General features: G+C 43.1%; 1 protein-coding gene across 10 annotated transcripts in view; it reads left to right on the forward strand.

Annotated features, from left to right (window-relative positions):
• The window catches only part of LOC140688970 (ankyrin repeat domain-containing protein 26-like), a 179,179-nt gene that overhangs the window by 110,758 nt on the left and 41,382 nt on the right, over positions 1–27,039 (forward strand). For 8 of the 10 annotated variants that reach the window (XM_072948950.1, XM_072948960.1, XM_072948955.1 and 5 more), the window contains 16 exons: positions 5,791–5,905; positions 6,057–6,230; positions 9,144–9,250; positions 10,577–10,714; positions 12,161–12,243; positions 14,293–14,445; positions 15,056–15,107; positions 15,485–15,554; positions 18,188–18,248; positions 18,336–18,523; positions 19,809–19,935; positions 20,343–20,404; positions 23,093–23,153; positions 23,241–23,428; positions 24,697–24,823; positions 25,231–25,292. In XM_072948950.1, coding sequence (XP_072805051.1) covers positions 5,791–5,905; positions 6,057–6,230; positions 9,144–9,250; positions 10,577–10,714; positions 12,161–12,243; positions 14,293–14,445; positions 15,056–15,107; positions 15,485–15,554; positions 18,188–18,248; positions 18,336–18,523; positions 19,809–19,935; positions 20,343–20,404; positions 23,093–23,153; positions 23,241–23,428; positions 24,697–24,823; positions 25,231–25,292 — 1,768 coding nt within the window. The remainder of the gene's footprint in view (positions 1–5,790; positions 5,906–6,056; positions 6,231–9,143; positions 9,251–10,576; positions 10,715–12,160; positions 12,244–14,292; positions 14,446–15,055; positions 15,108–15,484; positions 15,555–18,187; positions 18,249–18,335; positions 18,524–19,808; positions 19,936–20,342; positions 20,405–23,092; positions 23,154–23,240; positions 23,429–24,696; positions 24,824–25,230; positions 25,293–27,039) is intronic. The other 2 variants (XM_072948959.1, XM_072948956.1) reach the window with 2 other exon arrangements.

A 27,039-nucleotide genomic window follows, 5' to 3' on the forward strand; every position in this document is an offset into this window, starting at 1 on the left:
CAGTCCCAAGAGAGGTCAGGCCAGGAATGTGCATACCCAGGAGTGTACAGGCACAGTAGGGAGCAGGCCCAGGAGTGTGCAGGCCCAGAAGTATTCAGGACCAGGGGAGGGCCGGACCAGGAGTGTGCAGGCCCAAGGGAGGGCAGGCCTAGGAGTGTGAAGACCTAGGAGTGTGTACGCCCAGGAGTGTGCAGGCCCAGGAGTGTGGAGGCACAGGAGGGAGCAGGCCCAGGAATGTGCAGGTCCTTTAGTGTGCAGGCACAGGAGGGAGCAGGCCTAGGAGTGTGCAGGCCCAAGAGTGTGCAGGCCCAGGAGTGTGCATGCCCAGGGATGTCCAGACACAGTTGGGTGCAGCCCCTGGTATGTGCAGGCCCTGGAGTTTGCAGGCTAAGGAGGGATCAGGCCCAGCAGTGTGCAAGCCAATCTGTGTGCAGGCATAGGAGGGAGCAGGCCCAGAAATGTGCTGGCCCAAGTGTGCGCACGATCAGGAGTGTGCAGTTCCAGGACTGTGCAGGCACAGGAGGGAGCAGAAGCAGGAGTGTGGAGGCCCTGGATTGTGCAGGCATACTAGGGAACAGGCCCAGGGTTATGCAGGCCCAGGAGTGTGCAGAGACACAGGAGAGGTCAAGTCCAGGAGTGTGCAGGCCCAGGAATGTGCAGACAGAAGAGTGTGCAGGCCCAGGAGTGTGCAGGCCAAGGAGAGGGCATGACCAGTAGATTGCACGCCTAAGAGTGCGTAGGGCCAGGTGAGGTCAGGCGAAAGAGTGTGCAGGCCCAGGAGTATACAGGCCCAGGAGTGTGTAGGCACCAGATGGAGCAGCCCCAGGAGTGTGCAGGCCCAGGTGTGTGCAGGTCCAGGAGAGGGCAGTCCCAGGAGTGTGCATGCCCAGGAGTGTGCAGGCCCAGGAGTGTGGAGGCAAAGGAGGGAGCAGGCCCATGAATGTGCAGGCCCAGAAGTGTTGAGGCACAGGAGGGAGCAGGGCTGGGAGTGTGCAGGCCCAGGAGAGGGCAGGCCAAGGAGAAGGTAGACCCAGGAGTGTGCAGGCCCAGAAATATGCAGACAGAGAAGTGTTCAATCCGTTGAGTGGGCAGGCACAGGAGGGGGCAGGACAAGTGTTGTGCTGGCCCAGCGGTGTGCAGGGCCAGGAGTATGCAGGACAGGAGGGAGCAGGCACAGGAGTGTGTAGGCCATTGTGTGTGCAGACCCAGGAGTGTTCAGTCCGAGGAGTGTGATGGGCCAGGATGAGCAGACCCAGGTGTTTGGAGGCCTAAGTGTGTGCAGGCACAGCAGGAACCAGGCCCAAACTGTTCAGGCCCAGGGGTCTGCATGCCCAGGTGTCTGCAGACACAGGTGTGTGCAGGCCCAGGAGAGGACAGGCCCAGGAAAGGGCTGGCCCCGGAGTGTGCAGGCCCAGGAGAGGTCAGGCCAAGGACTGTGCAGGTCCAGGAGAGGGCAGGATCAGGACTGTACAGTCCATACAGTCCAGGGGTGCGCAGGCCCGGGAGTGTTCAGACACAGGAGTGTGCAGGCCCAGGAGTGTGCAGTCCCAGGACTGTGCAGGCACAGGAGGGAGCAGAAGCAGGAGTGTGGAGGCCCTGGGTTGTGCAGGCACAGGAGGGAGCAGGCCCAGGATTGTGGAGGCACAGTAGGGAGCAGGCCCAGGAGTGTGCACTCCCAGGAGTGTGCAGGCCTGGCAGTGTGCAGGCCCAGGAAAGGGCTGGCCCCAGATTGTGCAGGCCCGGAGAGGTCAGGCCCAGGATTGTGCAGGCCCAGGAGAGTGGAGGTACAGGAGGGAGCAGGCCCAGGAATGTGCAAGCCATGGAGTTTGCAGGCACGGGAGTGAGCAGCCCAAGGAGTGTGCAGGCCCAGGAGTGTGCAGGCCCATTAGTGTGCATACACAGGAGGGTTTAGGCCCAGGAGAGAGTAGGCCCATGTGTGTGCAGGCCCAGGAGAGGGCAGGCCCAAGAGTGTGCAGGCCCAGGAGAGAGTAGGCCCATGTGTGTGCAGGCCCAGGAGAGGGCAGGCCCAAGAGTGTGCAGGCCCAGGAGAGGGCAGGCCCAATAGTGTGCAGACGCAGGAGTGTGCTGGCACAGGAGTCTGCAGGCCCGTGGGTGTACAAGCCCAGGAGTGTGCAAGCACAGGATCGAGCAGGCCCAGGAGTGTGGAGGCACAGGAGGGAGCAGGCCCAGGAATGTGCAGGCCCTGGAGTGTGCAGGCACAGGAGGGAGCAGGCCAAGGAGTGTGTAGGCCCAGGAGTGTGCATGCCCAATAGTGTGCTGACACAGGAGTGTGCAGGCCCAGGAGTGTACAGGCCCATTAGTGTGCATACACAGGAGGGTTTAGGACCAGGAGAGGGTAGGCCCATGTGTGTGCAGGCCCAGGAGAGGGCAGGCCCAGGAGAGGGCAGGCCCAATAGTGTGCATGCCCAATAGTGTGCTGGCACAGGAGTCTGCAGGCCCATGGGTGTACAAGCCCAGGAGTGTGCAGGCACAGGATCGAGCAGGCCCATGTGTGTGCAGGCCCAGGAGTGTGCAGGCCCAGAAGTGTGCATGCACAGGAGGGTTTAGGACCAGGAGAGGGTAGGCCCATGTGTGTGCAGGCCCAGGAGAAGGCAGGCCCAGGAGAGGGCAGGCCCAAGAGTGTGCAGGCCCAGGAGAGGGCAGGCCCAATAGTGTACAAGCCCAGGAGTGTTCAGTCACAGGATCGAGAAGGCCCAGGAGTGTGCAGGACCAGGAGATGGCAGGCCCAGGAGTGTGCAGGCTCAAGGGTGTGCAGGCCCATGAGAGGGCCGGCCGAAGTGGGTACAGGCCCAGGTGAGAGCAGGTCGAGGAGAGTGCAGGCCCAGGAGTCCGCAGTCTCAGGAGAGGTCAGGCCAGGAATGTGCATACCCAGGAGTGTACAGGCACAGTAGGGAGCAGGCCCAGGAGTGTGCAGGCCCAGAAGTGTTCAGGACCAGGGGAGGGCCGGACCAGGAGTGTGCAGGCCCAAGGGAGGGCAGGCCTAGGAGTGTGAAGACCTAGGAGTGTGTACGCCCAGGAGTGTGCAGGCCCAGGAGTGTGGAGGCACAGGAGGGAGCAGGCCCAGGAATGTGCAGGTCCTTTAGTGTGCAGGCACAGGAGGGAGCAGGCCTAGGAGTGTGCAGGCCCAAGAGTGTGCAGGCCCAGGAGTGTGCAGGCCCATTAATGTGCATACACAGGAGGGTTTAGGCCCAGGAGAGAGTAGGCCCATGTGTGTGCAGGCCCAGGAGAGGGCAGGCCAAGGACTGTGCAGGTCCAGGAGAGGGAAGGATTGGGACTGTACAGTCCCTACAGTCCAGTGGTGCGCAGGATCAGGAGTGTGCAGGCCCGGGAGTGTTCAGACACAGAAGTGTGCAGGCCCAGGAGTGTGCAGGCCCTGGAGTGTGCAGGCACAGGAGGGAGCAGGCCAAGGAGTGTGCAGGCCCAGGAGTGTGCATGCCCAATAGTGTGCTGACACAGGAGTGTGCAGGCCCAGAAGTGTACAGGCCCATTAGTGTGCATACACAGGAGGGTTTAGGACCAGGAGAGAGTAGGCCCATGTGTGTGCAGGCCCAGGAGAGGGCTGGCCCAGGAGAGGGCAGGCCCAATAGTGTGCAGGCCCAGGAGTGTGCTGGCACAGGAGTCTGCAGGCCCATGGGTGTACAAGCCCAGGAGTGTTCAGGCACAGGATCGAGCAGGCCCATGTGTGTGCAGGCCCAGGAGTGTGCAGGCTGAGTAGTGTGAAGGCACAGGAGGAAGCAGGCCCAGGAATGTGCAGGCCCTAGGGTGTGCAGGCACAGGAGGGAGCTGGCCAAGGAGTGTGCAGTCCCAGGAGTTTGCAGGCTAAGGAGGGAGCAGGCCCAGGCTAAGAAGGGAGCAGGCCCAGGAGTGTGCAAGCCAAGCTGTGTGTAGGCATAAGAGAGAGCAAGCCCAGGATTGTGCTGGCCCAGGTTTGTGCAGGATCAGGAGTGTGCAGGCCCCGGAGTGTGCAGACACAGTAGTGTGCAGGCCCAGGACTGTGCAGCCACAGGAGGGAGCAGGCTGAGGAGTATGCAGGACCAGGAGTGTCAGCCACTTAGGAACTCTGCTTCTCCCTGCAGTTTTTATCCTGCCAGGGCTGGAAGCCGTAATTAGCCAACTGAGGGAGGAAGGAAGGAGGTGGCCAGGAAGAAGAGGTATGCCCTGCCTTCCGCCCCTTCCTGCAAGTGGTCAGCCTGCAGCCTGGCCTCGCTGAGTAACTAACGTGGTGTTTTCATAGTCATGTGGTTAAAAAGTTCTGAAGTGTTATACCATGCTCCCACATAAATCTAAAATTGATTCAAGTTTTAATTGGTGGCAATAAAAGCAAAAGATAAAATAAAGTGAGGAAAGCGTGTAAACATCAGGCTGAGCCACAGAGCAGTGTCAGCAGACGTGCGGAAACACGTTTCCATTTCATTTGCAGAGCGTGTTTTGGTTTCTCAAGTTTGTACTTAATGAGACGTATTGCCACAAGCTCTGAAACCATGAAAACAGCTTTTTGCTGTTTGCATGTGCTAAATTCCCTGGAGACTGGCTGGGGCCCAGAGGGATGGGGAAAGGAATGAACTAAGGGATGAGATTTAGATATTTTTGATGGGGAGCTGTCTGGGGGACTAGGCCTTCAGCATCCTGTGATTCCACCCCACTCTAACCACAGTTGCATATTGGGCACACTGGCCTCCTGGCCTCTGTGCGCACTCACAGGGACACTGGCTCTGGAGGGACAGTTGAGGGTCAGTGCTGTTGCTAGGCTACGACTGTTCCGGACCAAACATTCCGAGCCGTTGAGCTTTGCAGCCAAGGTGTGGCAGCGAGACCTCTGTGGCTCTTCTGCAGCACCCACACTGAGATTGGGAGGTGGCAAGCGAGCGGTGTCGGAAGGCGATAAGCCAGATGAAGAAGAAACTCGCTAATTTCGTGAGCTGGGTGGACTTCAGCATCCATCAGAGAGAGCGCAGGAATCTTGAGAAGCCTGTGCCTGGGTATCATGTCCATAAATGTGAGCTAAAGGAGTTCCACAAAGCCGCATATTCAGGTGACAGGTGTACAGTGGAGGAGTTGCTGACGTATAAGAGAAATGTCGTAGACAGCAGAGACAGGAAGAACAGGTAACAGTGGCGGGGCGGCCCTGGGAGGAGCTGCCAACTATGGTTGTTAAGACATGACTTTTAAATTGCCTTCCCACATGAGAGATGTTGAAGTGTGAGACAATGAGCATGTTAGAATCACTGAAGTACAGTGTTCTCTCTCATCCTTGCAGCAGCAAAGTAGATACACTATCATTTTACTTCATTGAAATGTTGTCTTTGTAAAATAGTAACGGTAACAATTATAATATTACCAACGATTATTGAGCTATTATTTTGTGCAAGGAACTGCCAGACATTTTGCATAGCTTTTCATTTAAGCATCACAGTGGGGTCCTGTAAGATAACTACAACTTCACACCCATTTTGTTGATGAGTACACTGAGGCACAGACAGTCTAAGTGAGAGCTAATAAGGACAGTGTTTAAGTAGAAGCCAGACCCAAGTTGAGCTGAATCTCAACGGCATGCCCTTTCTATTCAAACAGGTAGTTCTCCCATTAATGCGGTGAGTAATAAGAGCTAATAAATATTATTCTTTCCCCATAGAAAGAAGTAAGATAAGACTAAATGTTAGTTTTCAAGGGGTCGGAATAGCATGCTGTTGAATGTTTACAATTACATGAGTAACTGTACCTTCGAACTAGTTTGCTCTAATTTCCTAAAAAGTCCTCTCATGTTCGCAGGACTGCCCTACACTTAGCCTGCGCCAGCGGCCAGTCACCAGTGGTGGATCTCCTTACACAGTGGTGGTGTGATCTGAATGCTCGTGACAATGAAGGCAAGACAGCTCTCATCAAGGTGTGTAGCAGCACGTGAGATGGATTGGATTTAATTACTTAGAATAAAAGTGAATTTATCTGTTTTAAATATAACAAACTGCTGGAACTTGAGGAATGTTAACTTGGAATGCCTAGCACTTACAGTCTGTTTCTTGGTGTGATACCAACAGGCTGTACAATGCCAGAAAGAAGCGTGTGTCACTATCCTGCTGAAACGGGGTGCTGACCCAAATCTTGCGGACGACCATCAAAACACTGCTCTGCATTACACTGTCTTGGCTGGAAATACATCAATTGCAGCAGAGCTGCTCCGCTATGATGCAAATATTGAGGCGATAAACAAGGTATAGCTCGACTGACTTTATTTACAAGATATTTGAAATACAGGGTCTTTTCTAGCTACAGGTGTTTTATTTATAGTAATATGTATACTGAATACAATACATCAGGCCCTGTTATCATGGAAACAACTCCAAAGCCAAGGCCAGAGGCTACAGGTAGTGCCCACAGAAAGGGCAGAGCTCTGTCTCCCAGCCACACTTGTACCCCAGAAGGAACAACTTCCCATTAGGAACTACCTGGGAGTGGGTGGTAGGCTCAGAGCCTATAGAAGATGAAGGCTTGCGGGGAGTGAAGTGATGGCAAGGGCAGGCTGCCTGCCTGGGGATGGGTGGGAGGAGGAAGGAACCCAGTACCCAGCAGGGGGAGCTGGGTGACTGCAGCTGGGCAGGGGTGGCAGCAAGCCACAGGCCATGAGCACCCCAAGATCCCAGGTTCTAGAACCTGGGCAAGTGAGGTCAGGTCATGTTTGACAGCCAGCAGGGGCATTCATTTGTGCTGGTGGCCACATGGCCCTCCACGTACACCTTCACCTTGGGGTCTTCCATGCTCAACCTGGTGTAGCTCCCCTGCGGGACTGTGGCTGTAGGTGGGGAGCAAGTGATGGTGAAACTGGTCCACCTGCTTTTTCTCCTGGCTCTCCCCTGAAGATTTTGATTGTATAAATGTACTCAGGTCTAGACACAGGTATTTAGAAATACTTCCCTGAGATTCTGATACAACCCTTGGTTAAGGACTATTGAATGGATTCGTGTAGTACATGTAATTTCACAAATCTCAAAAGTAAGACATCTCTGGAAGAGCAGGGGTTTGATAGATGGTGCTTCTTTCAGTGCTCTCCTTTCCAGCCGTGTTAGCCTGACTTTTATCCGTCTCTTCCTGGCAATATTACCGGCAGCATCTATTGCCTTGAAGAATGGCTCCTTTTCCCTTCTAACCACTGATCATTCAGTGGCACTCAGACAGTCTTAGAAACTTGCTTGTGGTGAGTGATTCAATAAGTAGAGTCGGACCCTTTAAAGATTTTGCACCTTTTGTTCCCATCCAGGTCATTAGGTCAACAGGGTTTTTCTGATTGCAGTAATAGGAAATCATGAGCCTTCTTTTGGTTAAAGCTGTGTGACGGACTCTTGCAATCTATCTGTTAGATTCACTGAGCCCTAGCATAATCAAGGTGACAGTTTTTTTTAAATTAAAATCTAATGATTTACAGTGTTGAGATAGTTTCTGGTGTACAGCAAAGTGATTAAGTTATATGTATATATACATATATATATGTGTGTATATATTCTTATTCAGTTATATATATTCTTTTTCAGTTATATGTACATTCTTATATAGATAGATAGATACACACACACACACACACACACATATCCTTTTCCATTATGGTTTATTACAGGATATTGAGTATAGTTCCCTGTAGTATATACAGTAGGACCTTGTTGTTCATCTATTTTATATGTAGTAATTTGTATCTGCTAGTCCAAAACTGCTAATTTATTCCTCTCCCACCCCCTTCCCCCTTTGGTAACCATCAGTTTGTTTTGTATGTCTGTGAGTCTATTTCTGTTTTGTAAATAAGTTCATTTGTATCGTATTTTAGAATCCACATATTAAGTGATATCCTATGGGATTTCTCTTTCACTTTCAGACTTACCTCACTCAGTATGATAATCTCTAGGTCCTTCCATGTTGCTGCAAATGGCATTATTTCATTCTTTTTATTGGAAATGTTCTAATAATTTAGTTTCGGCCATCTCATGACCTAATTGTCCATTTGATTAACAATCAGGGAGAATTCGATACAGAGAGATTGTAGTTTTAGTAGGCATTGGAAAAATTCTTGAAGTGGGTATTATAAGTCTTAATCACAATTTTTATTACATGTTGGGGCCCAGTGTTTTTGTGCGTAAGACATATGATTCTAAAGAAGGGCAAGGTTTTACATACAAATACTTGATTTATACCCAACTGTTTGGAAACACAGCAAACATAAAAACACAAGTGGGCTATAGACCAAACATGCCTGGATATGTTCAGTTTGTCTCCACACATTGAGTCAACATTTAAAATTTAGGAGATTGTGCAGAAGTCTACACTTCAGAACTTCTCCTAAAGAATCAAATCTGGTCCCCCTTGAGCCCAGGCCTATGTGGTCTGCCCTGCAGAGATGGCCCCTTCTCGGCGGGGCGTGTGTCCTCCGGTGTGCTGTCCTCACTTGTGACCTTCACTTACTCGGGCCGCCTATGTTGCCTCTGTAAGCATTTGAATTTCCAATTCCTGTTGTATATTTTGATAAATATTTCAAGATTTTAAAGACAGTCTATATTAATTTATAGTCTACTTCGTATTTTATAATCATCCCTTAAGAGTGGGATGGAATTTTTCAAATTAGAATTTATAAGTTGGTTTAAGAAAAACTTTTTCTTTACATGCAAATAATCATGTTCCCACTGGAAAGTCTGCAAGCTTTATGAGATTAGTCGTAGTTGTAATTGGATAGGTTATGCATGTTGCAGACAGAATGGCATCTTTCTCCTCAGCATGGTTCCTTAGAAGTGTAGTTGATTCAGTAGCTAAATGGTTCTCTCTGGAGCAGTGTTTAGAGTGTCGGGAGTAGTAGTTGAGCAGTAAGGTAACTAGAGAATGCTTGACACACGCTGCAATCGAAGTGAAGATTCTTGGAACCAGCAAATGTCTGAAGTGAGTTTCAGAGAATGACTTCACAGGGAAACTTTGGAAGAGGTCAAGGAGGAACCTTTTAAAGAGAAGGAGCACAGAGGGGCGAGGAGGAAGGGGCTAGTTTTTATTTACTTTATAGTGTATGTTTAAGTTCAGAGACTTAAGTTTTTAAATTCAGTTTTGAAATTTGTATGTAATTTTGTACATTGTCAACTGTTTTTACTATTTTACAGTATAACTTGACACCATTCTTACTTGCCGTCAGGAAGAACAAAGAAGAAATGGTCAAATTTTTGGTAGAGAATGGGGCAAATGTACATGCAGTCGACAAGCTGCAAAGGTAAAATAGTTTGTTCTCTCTCTCTCTCTCTTTTTTTTTTAATCTTAATGTTGTTCTAGAGTAGTAACAGCCAATCAGGAAGATTAACCTAATAAGAAGAGGATTAACTTAGAATCAACACATCATCAGTTAGGTAGAAAAGCAATTATTCTGCCTGGTGTCACAAAGAGCAGTATGCAGCAGGATTCATCTTCCTTTATGATAGTGACTGATGTCATTTGCAACCTGATTGTTTTGGTCATACAATCTTACAATAGTTCAGGGATTTCATTTTAGTTTTATTAGTATGGACTCTAATTTTAATTTACCTTATGAGACAGTGTTGAATTTCTTCATTCTTTATAATTTGTTTTAACCTCTTCTTGGTAGATATTTTTTTCTTAAAAGACGCATATTAAACCAAGAGGAGTTTGTTTTGTCTTTTGGATGACTCTGCTTTAAATTACTTTCTTTGAAGGATACTGATGTTATTAGGTTATCACTAAGTGAGTATCACTAAGAGAGTAACTATCACCAGATACTGTGGGCTCATCAGTTCTTCTCCTTTTTCATTTCTAGTACATTTGATGTTTTTATTTTGAATTGATAATGATAGAAGGAAGAAAAATAGCTTTAGTCATTGAATAAACATTCCCTTCAAAGAAGACAAGTCTTTGGTGGATGATAAAGAGGAAAGAGCTGGGCTTTAGAGTCAGACGAGGTTGAAATCCCAGCCCTCCTGCTGGTCAGGTGTGTTACCTGGGGGACATGACTTAGTACCACCCAGCATGTTTCCTGACATGTAAAGGAGGGTCGTAGTACATCCTTCAAGGGTGGTTGTGCCTGAGAAAGACCATACGTAGACTATTCAGGTTAGTGCCGGGCACGTGCTTCTCAGCGTGATTCACTGCAGCCGTGACTATTTTTGTTGCCATTTTTATTCATATTACTGTTTTCAGTCTGCAAACAGCTTCTCCTTACCTGACCTCTAGCTGATTTTAAAGTATTATATTTCAGACTAGGGAAGAAATAGGGAATCCTTTATTTAATTATTATATTAATCCTTTTCCTAGTTCAGACCAGTGACCTCAGCGTCCTTTCTTGTCCTTCAGAGGACTTTAAATTAGCAACTTCTACTATGTGCTACCCAAGTAAGACAGGAGGCTTCTTTTTTGTCCCTCCATTTTGGCCTTGGAGGTCATTTGCAGAGATGAGCACTCAAGCATGTACATGGTCAGTTCTCCGGGGGTGGGCAGGATATTAACTTGGTAAAATAGATCAAATTAACTGTTTAAGTTAAGCTAAATAACTAAGTTCCTAACAGTGAATTTGTCTCTCTTATTTTAGATCAGCACTGATGCTTGCCGTACGTCATGACTCACCGGACACAGTCAAGCTGCTTCTTCAGAAAGGTGTTAATGCCTATTTGCTGGATGTACACAGACAATCTGCTGAACAATATGCTTGTTGTAATGGTTTTAAACAGTAAGTGTTTACATTAAAGTGCCAGTTATCTCTAAACTGAGGTTGGAAATGACCTAACTGTGACTTGTTATGTGACAGGTGAGAGTTCCTAGTTGGGAGCAGGCACTTTGGGGATGGCAGTGAGACCCTCCCCATCACCAGCTGGAAACCAGCAAAAGGCCAGACTAGTGAGATGGAGCAGTGGGCACAGGGTTCTTTATTTCAGGGTTTGTAAGACCTTTATCCTTAGGATCCTACTGGTCTCCATTTCATCCCAGTGTAACCCCTATGCATGGGGTACAAATAATGCCACATATCTGATTTTTCTAACTAGTTATTTGGGTCTTGAAATGTTTAGTAGAGCAGGAAATCCTGTATTTTCCTTTGGGGGCTTTCTTCTATAATCTTCCTCTTGAATTTTCCAGGAACCTAAGGGATTCCCTAAGATCACAGTGACAGTCCTCTCCCACAAATCACTGGGGCAGGGCGAGGGCATGCTAATTGTTCTCTTGTTTCCCTTGATTCTGTTGCTGCAGCGTTGGTACTAAAACTGGTTTTAACAGGATCTCCTCGGCAGCTGGGGCTGGGGTCTGGATGTTGCTCTCTAAAGACCTTTAATAAAATTTTAGAAGAAGAAAAGGAAAAAGAAACTGGTCCTGCAGTCGGGTCGTGATTGACCTCTGCTCCTGGGATGCCTGTGCTGATCCAGTTTCCGCGGCCTTCGTGGCGATGGACACGTAAACTTCTGCGTGACGGCTTGTTTAGTTCTCATACATATGCTTGTATGAGGTCATGTATTTATAAATAAGTTTAACTGCAAGTTATATAGTAGCTGAGGTGCCCTGAAGTATAAACCATGAAGAACAGCTAATCACCGTAATTTGTAAAATTTCTGAAAACTACCACATTTAAATGTTACACCTGTGAAAGAAAACACACATTGGGTTTTATTTGGGATTCTCAAATAGTTCCAGCATTAAAGTTCAAGAACAAATTATTCCATTCTTCCACTATTTCTCTGAGCATCTGGGGGATACATTATCTCATTAAATCTTCATAATACTCTTAAGAGTATTAATAACTAACTGCCTGACAGTAAGATCCCGGTTTTATAAAGGAAGACTTTGAGCTGAAGAGAAGCACCTTGTCCAGGAACAAATAGCTGTTGGTTATAGAGCTGGGACTTCTGAGTTCGAGATACTTTGTATGTGTCAGGCTCGCTCTAGTTAACTTACTGAGCTGTAGTGCCCTCAGTTCATGACTACTTCACCTTACTTTTTTTCTTTTTTAATTCTACATCCTAAATTTAAAAGTGTAGGTTGCACAAATTTGAAATACATGGGGCAATTGAAGTTTTGATATTACCTGTGATATTGTCTGAAATAACCTAAGAATTTAATACATTTGGTAATTGTTTTTCATATTAGTATTCAAGTAGTAATATTTATCACATTTTTTTATACGTAGCCTCTCCCAACTGATTGTCGACTACAGAGACGGAAAGATACCAGCTATTCCCCCTCAAAATAGCGACCTAGGACAGAGTTCTGGTAATAAGTTACTCTTGTTGGCCCTACCATAGATAAAGAAAGTAAGATTGAGGAAATTTTGATAATGAAAGAGCAGTGAAAAAAGCCAGTGTGTAAATTTTGTGTGTGTTTTTATTTTTTAAATTAATTTTTTCTTAATGGTCTAGTATTCAGAATTATTTAAGAAGTTAATTGTAGGTAATTTAAAATCTGAGACAATATTGTCTGAAAAGAAATTCATTTATTTAATCATGGCCCCTGAAATCCCATATTATATCTTTGTGTAAATAAGAAAAACAGGTTTTTAACTTTGTTGTACATTTCCTGTAACATTATAACAAGTTGGCCTTGTTACAGAACTGGCTCTTTAATTTTTACAGCAAATGGATTACATTGGGTAAACGAATGCTACTTATTGCATAGTGATTAGTCTCACTAAAAAGTGATTGTCTTTAAAACTGGGAGCTCAGCGATACCTTCCTGGTGCTGTAAACAAATGGCCAACAATTAGAGCTGCACAGCTGGGCCAGTTTTTTAAAGGTACCTAGTGATAGGGCAGAAGTCAGGAAAGCAGTGCCTTGCTGAGAAGCACTGGTTACTTTTCACATCATTACACCAACAAGGGCTTGCTCTCACCAATTTCATTCCTCAGAAGTGCAAACAGAATGAGATATGTTGTCTGCATGAGAGCCAGATGATTTCTTCTTTTTCGGGGATACTTGTCATGAAACTATTTTGTTAGAACAAGATTTTCTATTGCCATTAGTTAAAGGATTGTCATAATAAATACTCAGCACAACTCAGGACAGGACTCAACAAATTGTAAAAAAAAGCACAGAAGTGCTTCACATAAAAAAAAAAAAGATGATGACTGTGTTGCCTAGATGTGACTCCTAGCATGCTGTTCAGTCTGAACTGTATGAGGGCACCTTTAACTTAGTACACCTTGATCAAGCAAAGAACTTCTGTTGTAGGAAATACAAAGATGGAAAAGACAGAGTTTTAGTCTTCAAGGTGCTCATAACACAACAGAGTTGTCCCTGGTTAATGTCTGTATATTTTTTAAACAGGATTTTCAAAGAAAACATTCTTATCTGTTAATTCATCCACTTAACAGATGACTATCAAGTGTCTTTTAGGTACTAAGCACCACTCTGACGTTACAGAATGCAAACAGGTCACAAGCACAGTTCCTGGCCTCCGGGAGCTTGCTACCATCATCCTCATTTTTATGATTGGCTTTACTTTATTCTGTGCGTACTGTGTCCCAGAGCCCACTAGGACTTTGTAACTGTCTTTATATATTTTTTATTGGTATTTAATATGTACCAAATACTTTTAAGTCCATGGTGAGGAAAGAAGTTTTTTAAAAGTGGGTAGGATGTCAGGTAAGCCACGCAGAGCGAGTAGAAGTTTGCCAGGGAAGGAGGCAGAAGTTCAGTGTTTGGTGGGCGGGACATCTTTGAAGATTACATTTGGCAGAAAGGACAGTGGTTCAGAGGCTAAGATGTGCCAGTGAACTTTGCAGGATCGATGAGTTTCATTTTGTTGGTGCAGAAAGGATGCTGTAGGAATGGTTGGGAATGAGGTGACTACCTAGCTCAGACACGCTTCTGAAAGCCTTTCTGGTACTATAGAAAGTAGGTCTGCTGTAGACCTTGGGAAATTTGTCAGAATGCTTTTAGGTGCAAATAATAATAGGAGCCCTAAGTAACTGGCTAGAGCAACAGGAGTCAGGATTGGTTAGAAGGTTCGGTGATGTCGTCAGGATCCCAGACGCTGTCCCTCCTTCAGCTGTGAGGCTGCTGGTGTTAATGTCGCCTTTCCTGGTCTGCTGATTGGCAGCAGCTCCAAGCGTCATCTTCTCACCTGACAGTATCCACAGGCGAGGAGGGCTGCTTCTCTCTGCATGTTTCCTGTTAACTAGGAAGGAAACAGAGACGCTCCCGGTAGACTTCCCCTAGCATCTTATTGGCTGGGCTACATCACATGCTCATTCCTAAAGCAGCCACTGGGAAAGGAAATGCAGTTACTGTGATGACCGTAAGACAATCATTTCTCTTTTCGCAGCTAAGGAGAGCTTACCTTCTTCGCATACTGGGGCAGAAAACATCCAAGAAAAGTTGCAATTGTCCAGCAAGGACAACGAAGAAGAAAAGGTTGTCGAGTTGGGAACCAGCAATGGCAGCTGCATGGATCCACTGAAGAATGTTGAGCAGAAGAGTAAGAAGATTCGATTTGAGTCTTAGGGTTTCCTGTTATGACATAAAGCAGGGATGCACAATCTTTTTCTGTAAAGGGCCAGAGAGTCAGTATTTTAGGCCACGTGATGTCTGTGACATCCACTCATGTCTGCCATTGCAGTGTGAAAGCAGCCCTAGACCGTATGTGAGCGAATAGGGATGACCGTGCCCAGACAACATGAGGTTGACAAAGCCGAATGGCAGGGTGGGTTTGTCCCATGGGTGTCGTCCAGAAATACCATGCTATGTAAGCTTGACATTGTCAGTTTATGATACTGATTCTACTAATGATTATCATTCTTTTGTGAGTCTCATAAAGTTTGGTTGGGATTTTGGTCCTTGTAAACAGCAGTTCACTTTAAAATATCAAATTTGGATAAACACCCTCTTTTTTGATAAATATAAAGGAGGGGAAGTGGTTTTTATGCATTAATTACTTACCAGGAGTATACTCCATATTCACTCAAGTGTGTAGTCTCCAGGTGTGGTCCCAATGGAATGCTTTTTAACAAAACAGTGATCTCATACTTTTAATATTCTGTATTTTTCTATTGCCCATATAAACTCTATTTTACTTTCTTCTTTAATAGAGATTTCAGTGATTAAGATTGCACCGAGGCTTGAAGATGTCTCTGTAAGCCGGTAGGATTTTATGGATTTTTAAAAATTACATGCTGACTGAGGGAACACAGAGAAAAGAAACAAGGCTTATTGAGTGTCCTACCTGGGTTAGACACCGTGTTATGTACTTGACATTTGTTACCTCGTACAGTCACCACAACAGCTTTGCAGAGTAGCTGTGCTGTTATAGCTTACTTCTATTTAATTAGGCAGCTGTAGCTTAAGGAGGTTGACTAGTTGACCCATGATTCCATGGTTAACAAGTAGTTAACCTGTGACTTAACCATCAAGCAGCCTGGCTCCCAACTCTGCTTTCTCATCCCTCAGCATAGACTTGTGTGACTTGTTTGTTTAAAGAAATGAACTCACTCATTTATGATGTGTATTTTTCTTCAAAGTATTTCACCCAAACATGAGATTGATGATTCACGGCCTCCATCAGATGGTAACTTAGATCTTGCTGCCAAGGTAAAGTGTTTTCTTGTGAAATTAACTTTTCTGCTCTGAATTTAGTTTTGTGTAGTATTTACTCTTAAAATTTAGCAGTGTTCTGCCTATCATTGTTTTATGTTTGTATGAGAAAGTTGGTCTGAGTAAACCATTTTATTAAAATATGGCAGGTTTTTTTCTTTTCTTTTTCTTTCTTTCTTTTTTTTTTTTTTTTTTTTTACTTTGGTAAGTACTGAAGATGAGGCTGAAGCAAAATGGACTAGAAAATAGATCGTGACAGGAAAGCTGTACTGTGGAAAGGTTTCCCACAACAGAGGAGGTGTGAAGCTTGGCCAAAGATAAGGATTCTTTGACTTTCAAACCACACTGATGGCATTTGTATAATACTCGTGCCTCAGGGACCTCTTCAGTGCACACAGCTACTTACTGTGATAGCCATGGCCTCTTCCTGGGGCCTTTCAGTTCCAAAACTTACGTAGCATGTATCTTTTTTTTTCCCCCTTGGACACTTATTATTTTGGTATCAGAGAGTTGTGAGGAAAGAGGGTTGTTTTGTTTTGTTTTGTTTTTTACTTTATTTCTATCTCTGGTTCTGCATTAAGACTTAAAATAATAGTTGAAATTCTAGAAATTTAGAAATTAAAATTCTGTTTCTCAAAATCCATATTATAAAGAGATTCCTCTGTGTTTTCTAAATTATCCCATTATGAATATATTCAAAACTCTGCATCTAACTGAAGAAAACATGTTTTCCCTAAAATAACAGCCAGCTTTAGAAGTAGACTCTTAATAACAACCATATGATGAAACCTATTTCAGAATTCTTTCATATTACAGTTTTAAAAAGTATGTCCAGTCCCCGTGTCCCATTCTAAAATTTCAAGTTTCAGACATTTTGTAGTATAGTTATTTACATATTCATCTTATAGCCCCTGCATCAGTATACACCGCTAGAGATTAGGGAAGGTAATTGTGCATTTCCTGGAGCACCTAGAATAAGGTCTTAAATGTAAGAAGCATTTTAGTATTTTCTGAATGTGAGTGCATGAGGAGACATGGAATTCTGCACCATGCTGCAGGTGATACAACATGCACACTCTATCATAATGAAATCTATTTGAATTCTAAAAATATGACTTAAATTTCTATTCCCTTTGCTTAGGCTGTAAAAGTTCAGTTGTTATGAGAGGAAATATGTCATAAATGCTGAGGAAATAGATAAGAAGTATATGATAAATAGGAAAAGGTTACAGTCTGTTTTTCAGTATCCAGCAACTAGGAGCTTAGAATTTGAGATGAAAACTTTTTAACCTTCTTTTAGCCCCCTCTCATGTTCCATGAAATATATCTTTTCAAGCTATCTATTATCCTTAGAATCCTGATTACCAGTTCTTTGTCTAGGTGGAAAGCTGATGTGTTAGGAACTTTCCAAAATCTATTTTTCTCTCCCTCTAGTAATAATTTGCAGCATTCAGGTAGTGAGAGATGACCATGTTCAATTGAGTGACTTACAGTGACAAAATTTAACTGTTACTTATAGCAGTGTTTACAAACAAACAGTTGTGGGGTAATACAAGTCAGTATTATTGGGGATATACTATGAAGAAAGGCCTTTGTTTTATATATATGTTTTATATGCCATATATTTTCATATTTTTATAAAATTTGCTGAATAATATATATACTTGCATATATAACATATATTTTTATATATATAATAAAAAGGTAAAACAGAGGCTTTCACTCATCGTATATCCCTAACAATACTGATACATCCCTGATCTATTATATATAAATGCTGAAATATATATATTTCTCCACATGCCTTGTTATACTTACATTTTCCTTTTTACTTGCCTTAAGTTTGTACTTCACTAGTCATGTCTCATTTTTTCTTTTCTTCCTCCTCCCCACTTTTTTTTTTAATGATTTTCCCCAAACCTAATATTTCTCTGCAGAAAACACTTCCTCGGTGTCTGCTCTTTCAGTCCATCTCACTCTGCCTCTGTGAACATATTTAGTGACAGCTTTCTGTTTACTATGTGTGTGGCTTTCACTCATGAGTCATTGCCCCTCAGAATTACTTTTGTTCTTATTCCTCTTTCTTAGAAGTAACTGACTATGAACAACCATTTGTCTGTAGCTTCTTGGCGAATGGAATAGAAGTAGCTTATACTGTTTGCCGTTCTAACTCATCCAAATAAGATACTGCTAAAAAGTAAACTCTCATATTTCCCCCATGAGAGATCATTCACACATATATAAATCATGCAAACACATTTCAAAATACAACCACCACTTTGAATTTCTTAATGTGAGGTTTTTCAATACGACTCTAAACTATCAGGTATAAGATTTTGTTCTAGATCATTTTGGTCAAGAAAGTCATCTAATGGATACCATAGTGTTTGTATGATAATCAGTGAGGGGTAAAGAAAGTAACATTTTGGGACCCCTGAGGTCATCTGTCATAATCCTCACCCCATGAGAAGATGTAGGTTGGTAAATGACAGACCCGGGGCTTGAATCCGTATCTGAATGACTCCAAAGCCAGCGCTCTTTGTGTTAGATCATCTAGGAATGGGGAATGTTACAGTTACTTTATTCAATTTCATATTTGTTGTTCTTAAAGCTGCAATTTTCTTCTCTAGAAAGTCCGGCATCCAAGATTTGCCAAGCTAATTCGGGCCTGGGAAGAACCCGTGATAAACAGTAAGTTATTTGAAGACTGTCTTTTTGTGTTGTCACTGATGAGAAATTACAGATCATTTCATCTACTGTACCTTGTTTTCACTACAGCAGAGGCAAAAGATGGTGTTTTGAAACCAGGAACTAGCACCGTCTTTGAGGACCATAATTCTAATAGTGAAAATGAAGATGCAGTTAGAACCTTTTCCCAACCATCCACTGAAGTTTCAGGCTTTTCTCAGCCTGCCTTCCCAGCACCGGAACCTCTCACGTCTTCAGTAGTCCTTGGTGTTTCAGAGGTAAGCCGTTTTGTTTTTAACTTTTCCTTCCTGTGCTTTTTCACTTACGGTCCCCCTGATTCTCATGGGGATGAAAAGGATCCTACAGAGGAATGGAAGTCCTCAAGATCACAATAGAAAACAGTGTGATAACAAGAGAGGTACACGTGCAGGACTGAGACTTGTAAAGGTTGGTGGCAATAAACAGTTCTCAAATATGCCATTAAGAAAAGAAAGAGTAAGAGAGCAACAGGAAAGAACAGCTGGATGAATATGAAGATGGGCAGGGGTACAAAGGGGAAGCGTTCATCTAATAAGGACAAGATGTATGAGTGTCAAAATGAGAGAGATGATTATACAGACACAGCAGAAATAGTGGGGTTAAGTGAGAGCAGGAACTCTATAGCACACATTATGACAGAAATTATCTCTAATTCAAATTAAGAGAAGGAAAAGTCAGGTCATGGAAGAAAGTGCTCAGACTCTTCTGAAGGACATAGAGCTGATTTTATGAACAACAGAAAGAAAATTTGACCCTAACCTTTTTTCTTTTTGGTTATAGAAGTTTGTTTTTTAATTCAAGTGTAGTTGATGTACAGTATTGTATGAGTTACAGGTGTGCAGTAAAGTGAATTGGTTATATATATATATATATATATATATATATATATAACCAATTTTTCTTTCTTTCCCATTATAGTTTTTTTGTGAGATATTGAATACAGTTCCCTATGGAAGCTAGTTTTAACTTGAAGTTATTTATTTTTTTAGATAGCCTCACATTTAAATTAATGAAGTGATGTCTTATATTTAATCTAGCAAATTTTGTCTCTCCATTCCGTCCCCAGTAACTGAGTTCTAGTTTTCCACGTGACTTATCATGCTGTTTCACACCTCGACCTTCGGCTCAGGCTGCCCTTTTTAGAACCCCCTTCACATCTGCTCTTTGCACTGGGTCTGTCTTTTAAGACACAGTCTGGTCTTCCCAGCATTCCCGGAGCTATTGGCATGCAGCAAGTCTCTTCTCTCCTTTGTGCCCTTACTGTATCTGTTCACTTCAGGTGTAGAGCTGTTGAATGATAACTTGTCTGTGTTGATTCATTTTCATGTGTCTCTACCTCCCCTAGAGTATAGAGCAGAATCTGTCTTTTATATACATTGCCAGCTTCTCCCAGGAGAATGCCTGTGATTTGATGGATACAGTAACTATATGTTGTCTTCCTGACTGATTGGTTGAATGACCAAGTGTAGGAATATGATGTTTTCTGATGTTGGGTTTTTGTTACATTGTGTTTTGTTTTTATAGGGAGAGGCAACAAAGCCAAAAACGGGGGGAAAAGAGAACGGCGCTCGGGCAATTAGCGGTGTTCTAAAGGAGAAGGCAGATCAGAGCAAGTTGATTTCTACTGACGGAGCACACAAAGGTGACAGACGTGGGAAGTCAGGGAGCATCTATGGGTTTTCTTCTCTGCTTAAAAGCTAGTGTGGTTGGAGGGGGGAGGGTATAGCTCAGTGGGAGAGCACACGGTTAGCATGCACGAGGTCCTGGGTTCAATTCCCGGTACCTCCATTCAAAAAAAAAAAAGGAGTGTAAAAAATCTGAAGTGTGTAGATCCAAATCTGATATCCATTTCTTCTTAAGTGTTTTTCTTTTGCCATCTTCCTTCATAAATATCCCAACTACGACCAAGTTTTCTTCCAGAAAATGCTTCAACCCTCTGAAATTCTTCCGTACCACTTTAATTTATTGACATATTCATGAATCAAGATAGACTTATGTGTATTTAAACTTCCCAGTGGTGTGTGTTCTCATTAATGTATCTGTGACTGCATTTTGTAGATGCAACACCAGCATTAAGATTCAAAGGAAAGAAAGATGCAGAATCATCCCGGGCTTTTGAGGTACTGTCTTCTATTATTATTATGTTCAAATGTAAGCATTGCGTGATGTTGAAACATAAATGGAGGGATGTTTTGACTTCACTTTCTCACTTTTACATTTGCCCAGCAAAATTTTGGTTCCTCACTTTAACCCTCACTTAGTAAAGTCATTCCGTGCTACATGTCATGCCACTGCAGAGTGCACTTGTGTTAATTTTCCAGACTCGCCTAATGAAACTGCTGTATGTAGTGCAAAAGCCAAGGCTTAGAAGTCACAGGGAATCGGTTTGGGTTCTGAAGTTACATTTCCTAAAAACTGAAGAAAATAATTCTTGGTCGGCCTGTGACCAGATGTTTGCTTCTTTGTTATAAATGAATGTGTAAAACTCTTAGATTCAGAGAGAAACAGGTTGTACTAAAAAAAAAACAAAACACAAAAAACCGGTGTTTTTGTTTGTTTAACCACTTTGACCTTGGAAAGACAGTGCCTGCGACTTGAAAGTATTATTATATTTGGATTGTCAAGTAGATCTGCAGCGAACATTTCAGGAGAAGCAAAAGCATGGGGAATAGTAATAAATATGTGGGATTAAAATACCACCAGTTTGGTTTAGTGATGTTTTACTGAGGACAGCCCATTTTGGGTAGAAAATAGCATGCACTGAGTCCCTTTATGGCGACCGAACTTGAAGGAAGCTAAGTGCAGGGTAGTGATGACCTATTGCAAGGTGATAGCCGTGGAAAGAGGTCAGAAGAGCCTGAACTCTTGGATCTCGGCAGGTCCTGTACTTGAAGTCAGCAGACGTGGTAGCATCCTGGTTCTGACCCACTGTGAGATCTTGGAAAAACTTGTCTGACTTGTTTGAATGTCAGTGAGCTCGTTCAAAAACATGGTACTGATGCCTACCTCTCAGGTTATGTGTCATGAACAAAAATGTGGTAACAAATCTGAAAACACGTTGTCAACTGCAAAGGGTGCTATAGAAATGTAAGAATGATCACAGTGGCCACTAGTGACCTACTGAAATGTTGAGGACACCTTTTTAAAATCTGAAGGACAATAAAGTGGGAAAGTTAGAGCGGGCACGGGGATTTCTCACTTGGGGTATGTTGAGTGTCGGTAGGCTATTATCGGAGATCTCCGATAGGTACGTAGTGCTTTGGTACTTGACGCCTTCTGGGGATTTTCCATGTTTTGACCTTAAATAAATTCCTGTTCCTGAACCCCAACTAGCACCAGGCAGTTAAGACACTGAATGTAGCAGCTGAGGGGTTAGGCTGTAGTGGCAGGAACAGAAGAACAAGTAAACAGGAACCCTGTATCAGGGACAGTAAGTCCTTCACATAAGGAACGTGGAGAGCGTGAGGTTCGACAACAGTGGGGGAGTTTGTAGTTAGGACGGGGGTGGAGTAAGGCTGGAATTTAGGTAGTCAGGAAAGAGCTGAGTGTGACCAAAGCTGCCAGGTGACGGACAGGAAGGAGCCAGTCGCACGAAGGTCCAGGGGAGGGATGTTCCAGACAGAGAACAGTGGGTGGTGAGAGATGACCATGTTCAATTGAGTGACTTACAGTGACAAAATTTAACTGTTACTTATAGCAGTGTTTACAAACAAACAGTTGTGGGGTAATACAAGTCAGTATTATTGGGGATATACTATGAAGAAAGGCCTTTGTTTTATATATATGTTTTATATGCCATATATTTTCATATTTTTATAAAATTTGCTGAATAATATATATACTTGCATATATAACATATATTTTTATATATATAATAAAAAGGTAAAACAGAGGCTTTCACTCATCGTATATCCCTAACAATACTGATACATCCCTGATCTATTATATATAAATGCTGAAATATATATATTTCTCCACATGCCTTGTTATACTTACATTTTCCTTTTTACTTGCCTTAAGTTTGTACTTCACTAGTCATGTCTCATTTTTTCTTTTCTTCCTCCTCCCCACTTTTTTTTTTAATGATTTTCCCCAAACCTAATATTTCTCTGCAGAAAACACTTCCTCGGTGTCTGCTCTTTCAGTCCATCTCACTCTGCCTCTGTGAACATATTTAGTGACAGCTTTCTGTTTACTATGTGTGTGGCTTTCACTCATGAGTCATTGCCCCTCAGAATTACTTTTGTTCTTATTCCTCTTTCTTAGAAGTAACTGACTATGAACAACCATTTGTCTGTAGCTTCTTGGCGAATGGAATAGAAGTAGCTTATACTGTTTGCCGTTCTAACTCATCCAAATAAGATACTGCTAAAAAGTAAACTCTCATATTTCCCCCATGAGAGATCATTCACACATACATAAATCATGCAAACACATTTCAAAATACAACCACCACTTTAAATTTCTTAATGTGAGGTTTTTCAATACGACTCTAAACTATCAGGTATAAGATTTTGTTCTAGATCATTTTGGTCAAGAAAGTCATCTAATGGATACCATAGTGTTTGTATGATAATCAGTGAGGGGTAAAGAAAGTAACATTTTGGGACCCCTGAGGTCATCTGTCATAATCCTCACCCCATGAGAAGATGTAGGTTGGTAAATGACAGACCCGGGGCTTGAATCCGTATCTGAATGACTCCAAAGCCAGCGCTCTTTGTGTTAGATCATCTAGGAATGGGGAATGTTACAGTTACTTTATTCAATTTCATATTTGTTGTTCTTAAAGCTGCAATTTTCTTCTCTAGAAAGTCCGGCATCCAAGATTTGCCAAGCTAATTCGGGCCTGGGAAGAACCCGTGATAAACAGTAAGTTATTTGAAGACTGTCTTTTTGTGTTGTCACTGATGAGAAATTACAGATCATTTCATCTACTGTACCTTGTTTTCACTACAGCAGAGGCAAAAGATGGTGTTTTGAAACCAGGAACTAGCACCGTCTTTGAGGACCATAATTCTAATAGTGAAAATGAAGATGCAGTTAGAACCTTTTCCCAACCATCCACTGAAGTTTCAGGCTTTTCTCAGCCTGCCTTCCCAGCACCGGAACCTCTCACGTCTTCAGTAGTCCTTGGTGTTTCAGAGGTAAGCCGTTTTGTTTTTAACTTTTCCTTCCTGTGCTTTTTCACTTACGGTCCCCCTGATTCTCATGGGGATGAAAAGGATCCTACAGAGGAATGGAAGTCCTCAAGATCACAATAGAAAACAGTGTGATAACAAGAGAGGTACACGTGCAGGACTGAGACTTGTAAAGGTTGGTGGCAATAAACAGTTCTCAAATATGCCATTAAGAAAAGAAAGAGTAAGAGAGCAACAGGAAAGAACAGCTGGATGAATATGAAGATGGGCAGGGGTACAAAGGGGAAGCGTTCATCTAATAAGGACAAGATGTATGAGTGTCAAAATGAGAGAGATGATTATACAGACACAGCAGAAATAGTGGGGTTAAGTGAGAGCAGGAACTCTATAGCACACATTATGACAGAAATTATCTCTAATTCAAATTAAGAGAAGGAAAAGTCAGGTCATGGAAGAAAGTGCTCAGACTCTTCTGAAGGACATAGAGCTGATTTTATGAACAACAGAAAGAAAATTTGACCCTAACCTTTTTTCTTTTTGGTTATAGAAGTTTGTTTTTTAATTCAAATGTAGTTGATGTACAGTATTGTATGAGTTACAGGTGTGCAGTAAAGTGAATTGGTATATATATATATATATAACCAATTTTTCTTTCTTTCCCATTATAGTTTTTTTGTGAGATATTGAATACAGTTCCCTATGGAAGCTAGTTTTAACTTGAAGTTATTTATTTTTTTAGATAGCCTCACATTTAAATTAATGAAGTGATGTCTTATATTTAATCTAGCAAATTTTGTCTCTCCATTCCGTCCCCAGTAACTGAGTTCTAGTTTTCCACGTGACTTATCATGCTGTTTCACACCTCGACCTTCGGCTCAGGCTGCCCTTTTTAGAACCCCCTTCACATCTGCTCTTTGCACTGGGTCTGTCTTTTAAGACACAGTCTGGTCTTCCCAGCATTCCCGGAGCTATTGGCATGCAGCAAGTCTCTTCTCTCCTTTGTGCCCTTACTGTATCTGTTCACTTCAGGTGTAGAGCTGTTGAATGATAACTTGTCTGTGTTGATTCATTTTCATGTGTCTCTACCTCCCCTAGAGTATAGAGCAGAATCTGTCTTTTATATACATTGCCAGCTTCTCCCAGGAGAATGCCTGTGATTTGATGGATACAGTAACTATATGTTGTCTTCCTGACTGATTGGTTGAATGACCAAGTGTAGGAATATGATGTTTTCTGATGTTGGGTTTTTGTTACATTGTGTTTTGTTTTTATAGGGAGAGGCAACAAAGCCAAAAACGGGGGGAAAAGAGAACGGCGCTCGGGCAATTAGCGGTGTTCTAAAGGAGAAGGCAGATCAGAGCAAGTTGATTTCTACTGACGGAGCACACAAAGGTGACAGAGGTGGGAAGTCAGGGAGCATCTATGGGTTTTCTTCTCTGCTTAAAAGCTAGTGTGGTTGGAGGGGGGAGGGTATAGCTCAGTGGGAGAGCACACGGTTAGCATGCACGAGGTCCTGGGTTCAATTCCCGGTACCTCCATTCAAAAAAAAAAAAGGAGTGTAAAAAATCTGAAGTGTGTAGATCCAAATCTGATATCCATTTCTTCTTAAGTGTTTTTCTTTTGCCATCTTCCTTCATAAATATCCCAACTACGACCAAGTTTTCTTCCAGAAAATGCTTCAACCCTCTGAAATTCTTCCGTACCACTTTAATTTATTGACATATTCATGAATCAAGATAGACTTATGTGTATTTAAACTTCCCAGTGGTGTGTGTTCTCATTAATGTATCTGTGACTGCATTTTGTAGATGCAACACCAGCGTTAAGATTCAAAGGAAAGAAAGATGCAGAATCATCCCGGGCTTTTGAGGTACTGTCTTCTATTATTATTATGTTCAAATGTAAGCATTGCGTGATGTTGAAACATAAATGGAGGGATGTTTTGACTTCACTTTCTCACTTTTACATTTGCCCAGCAAAATTTTGGTTCCTCACTTTAACCCTCACTTAGTAAAGTCATTCCGTGCTACATGTCATGCCACTGCAGAGTGCACTTGTGTTAATTTTCCAGACTCGCCTAATGAAACTGCTGTATGTAGTGCAAAAGCCAAGGCTTAGAAGTCACAGGGAATCGGTTTGGGTTCTGAAGTTACATTTCCTAAAAACTGAAGAAAATAATTCTTGGTCGGCCTGTGACCAGATGTTTGCTTCTTTGTTATAAATGAATGTGTAAAACTCTTAGATTCAGAGAGAAACAGGTTGTACTAAAAAAAAAACAAAACACAAAAAACCGGTGTTTTTGTTTGTTTAACCACTTTGACCTTGGAAAGACAGTGCCTGCGACTTGAAAGTATTATTATATTTGGATTGTCAAGTAGATCTGCAGCGAACATTTCAGGAGAAGCAAAAGCATGGGGAATAGTAATAAATATGTGGGATTAAAATACCACCAGTTTGGTTTAGTGATGTTTTACTGAGGACAGCCCATTTTGGGTAGAAAATAGCATGCACTGAGTCCCTTTATGGCGACCGAACTTGAAGGAAGCTAAGTGCAGGGTAGTGATGACCTATTGCAAGGTGATAGCCGTGGAAAGAGGTCAGAAGAGCCTGAACTCTTGGATCTCGGCAGGTCCTGTACTTGAAGTCAGCAGACGTGGTAGCATCCTGGTTCTGACCCACTGTGAGATCTTGGAAAAACTTGTCTGACTTGTTTGAATGTCAGTGAGCTCGTTCAAAAACATGGTACTGATGCCTACCTCTCAGGTTATGTGTCATGAACAAAAATGTGGTAACAAATCTGAAAACACGTTGTCAACTGCAAAGGGTGCTATAGAAATGTAAGAATGATCACAGTGGCCACTAGTGACCTACTGAAATGTTGAGGACACCTTTTTAAAATCTGAAGGACAATAAAGTGGGAAAGTTAGAGCGGGCACGGGGATTTCTCACTTGGGGTATGTTGAGTGTCGGTAGGCTATTATCGGAGATCTCCGATAGGTACGTAGTGCTTTGGTACTTGACGCCTTCTGGGGATTTTCCATGTTTTGACCTTAAATAAATTCCTGTTCCTGAACCCCAACTAGCACCAGGCAGTTAAGACACTGAATGTAGCAGCTGAGGGGTTAGGCTGTAGTGGCAGGAACAGAAGAACAAGTAAACAGGAACCCTGTATCAGGGACAGTAAGTCCTTCACATAAGGAACGTGGAGAGCGTGAGGTTCGACAACAGTGGGGGAGTTTGTAGTTAGGACGGGGGTGGAGTAAGGCTGGAATTTAGGTAGTCAGGAAAGAGCTGAGTGTGACCAAAGCTGCCAGGTGACGGACAGGAAGGAGCCAGTCGCACGAAGGTCCAGGGGAGGGATGTTCCAGACAGAGAACAGTGGGTGGTGAGAGATGACCATGTTCAATTGAGTGACTTACAGTGACAAAATTTAACTGTTACTTATAGCAGTGTTTACAAACAAACAGTTGTGGGGTAATACAAGTCAGTATTATTGGGGATATACTATGAAGAAAGGCCTTTGTTTTATATATATGTTTTATATGCCATATATTTTCATATTTTTATAAAATTTGCTGAATAATATATATACTTGCATATATAACATATATTTTTAT

Source organism: Vicugna pacos, chromosome 24 (genome assembly GCF_048564905.1).
Source record: "Vicugna pacos chromosome 24, VicPac4, whole genome shotgun sequence".
Lineage (NCBI taxonomy): Eukaryota > Metazoa > Chordata > Mammalia > Artiodactyla > Camelidae > Vicugna > Vicugna pacos.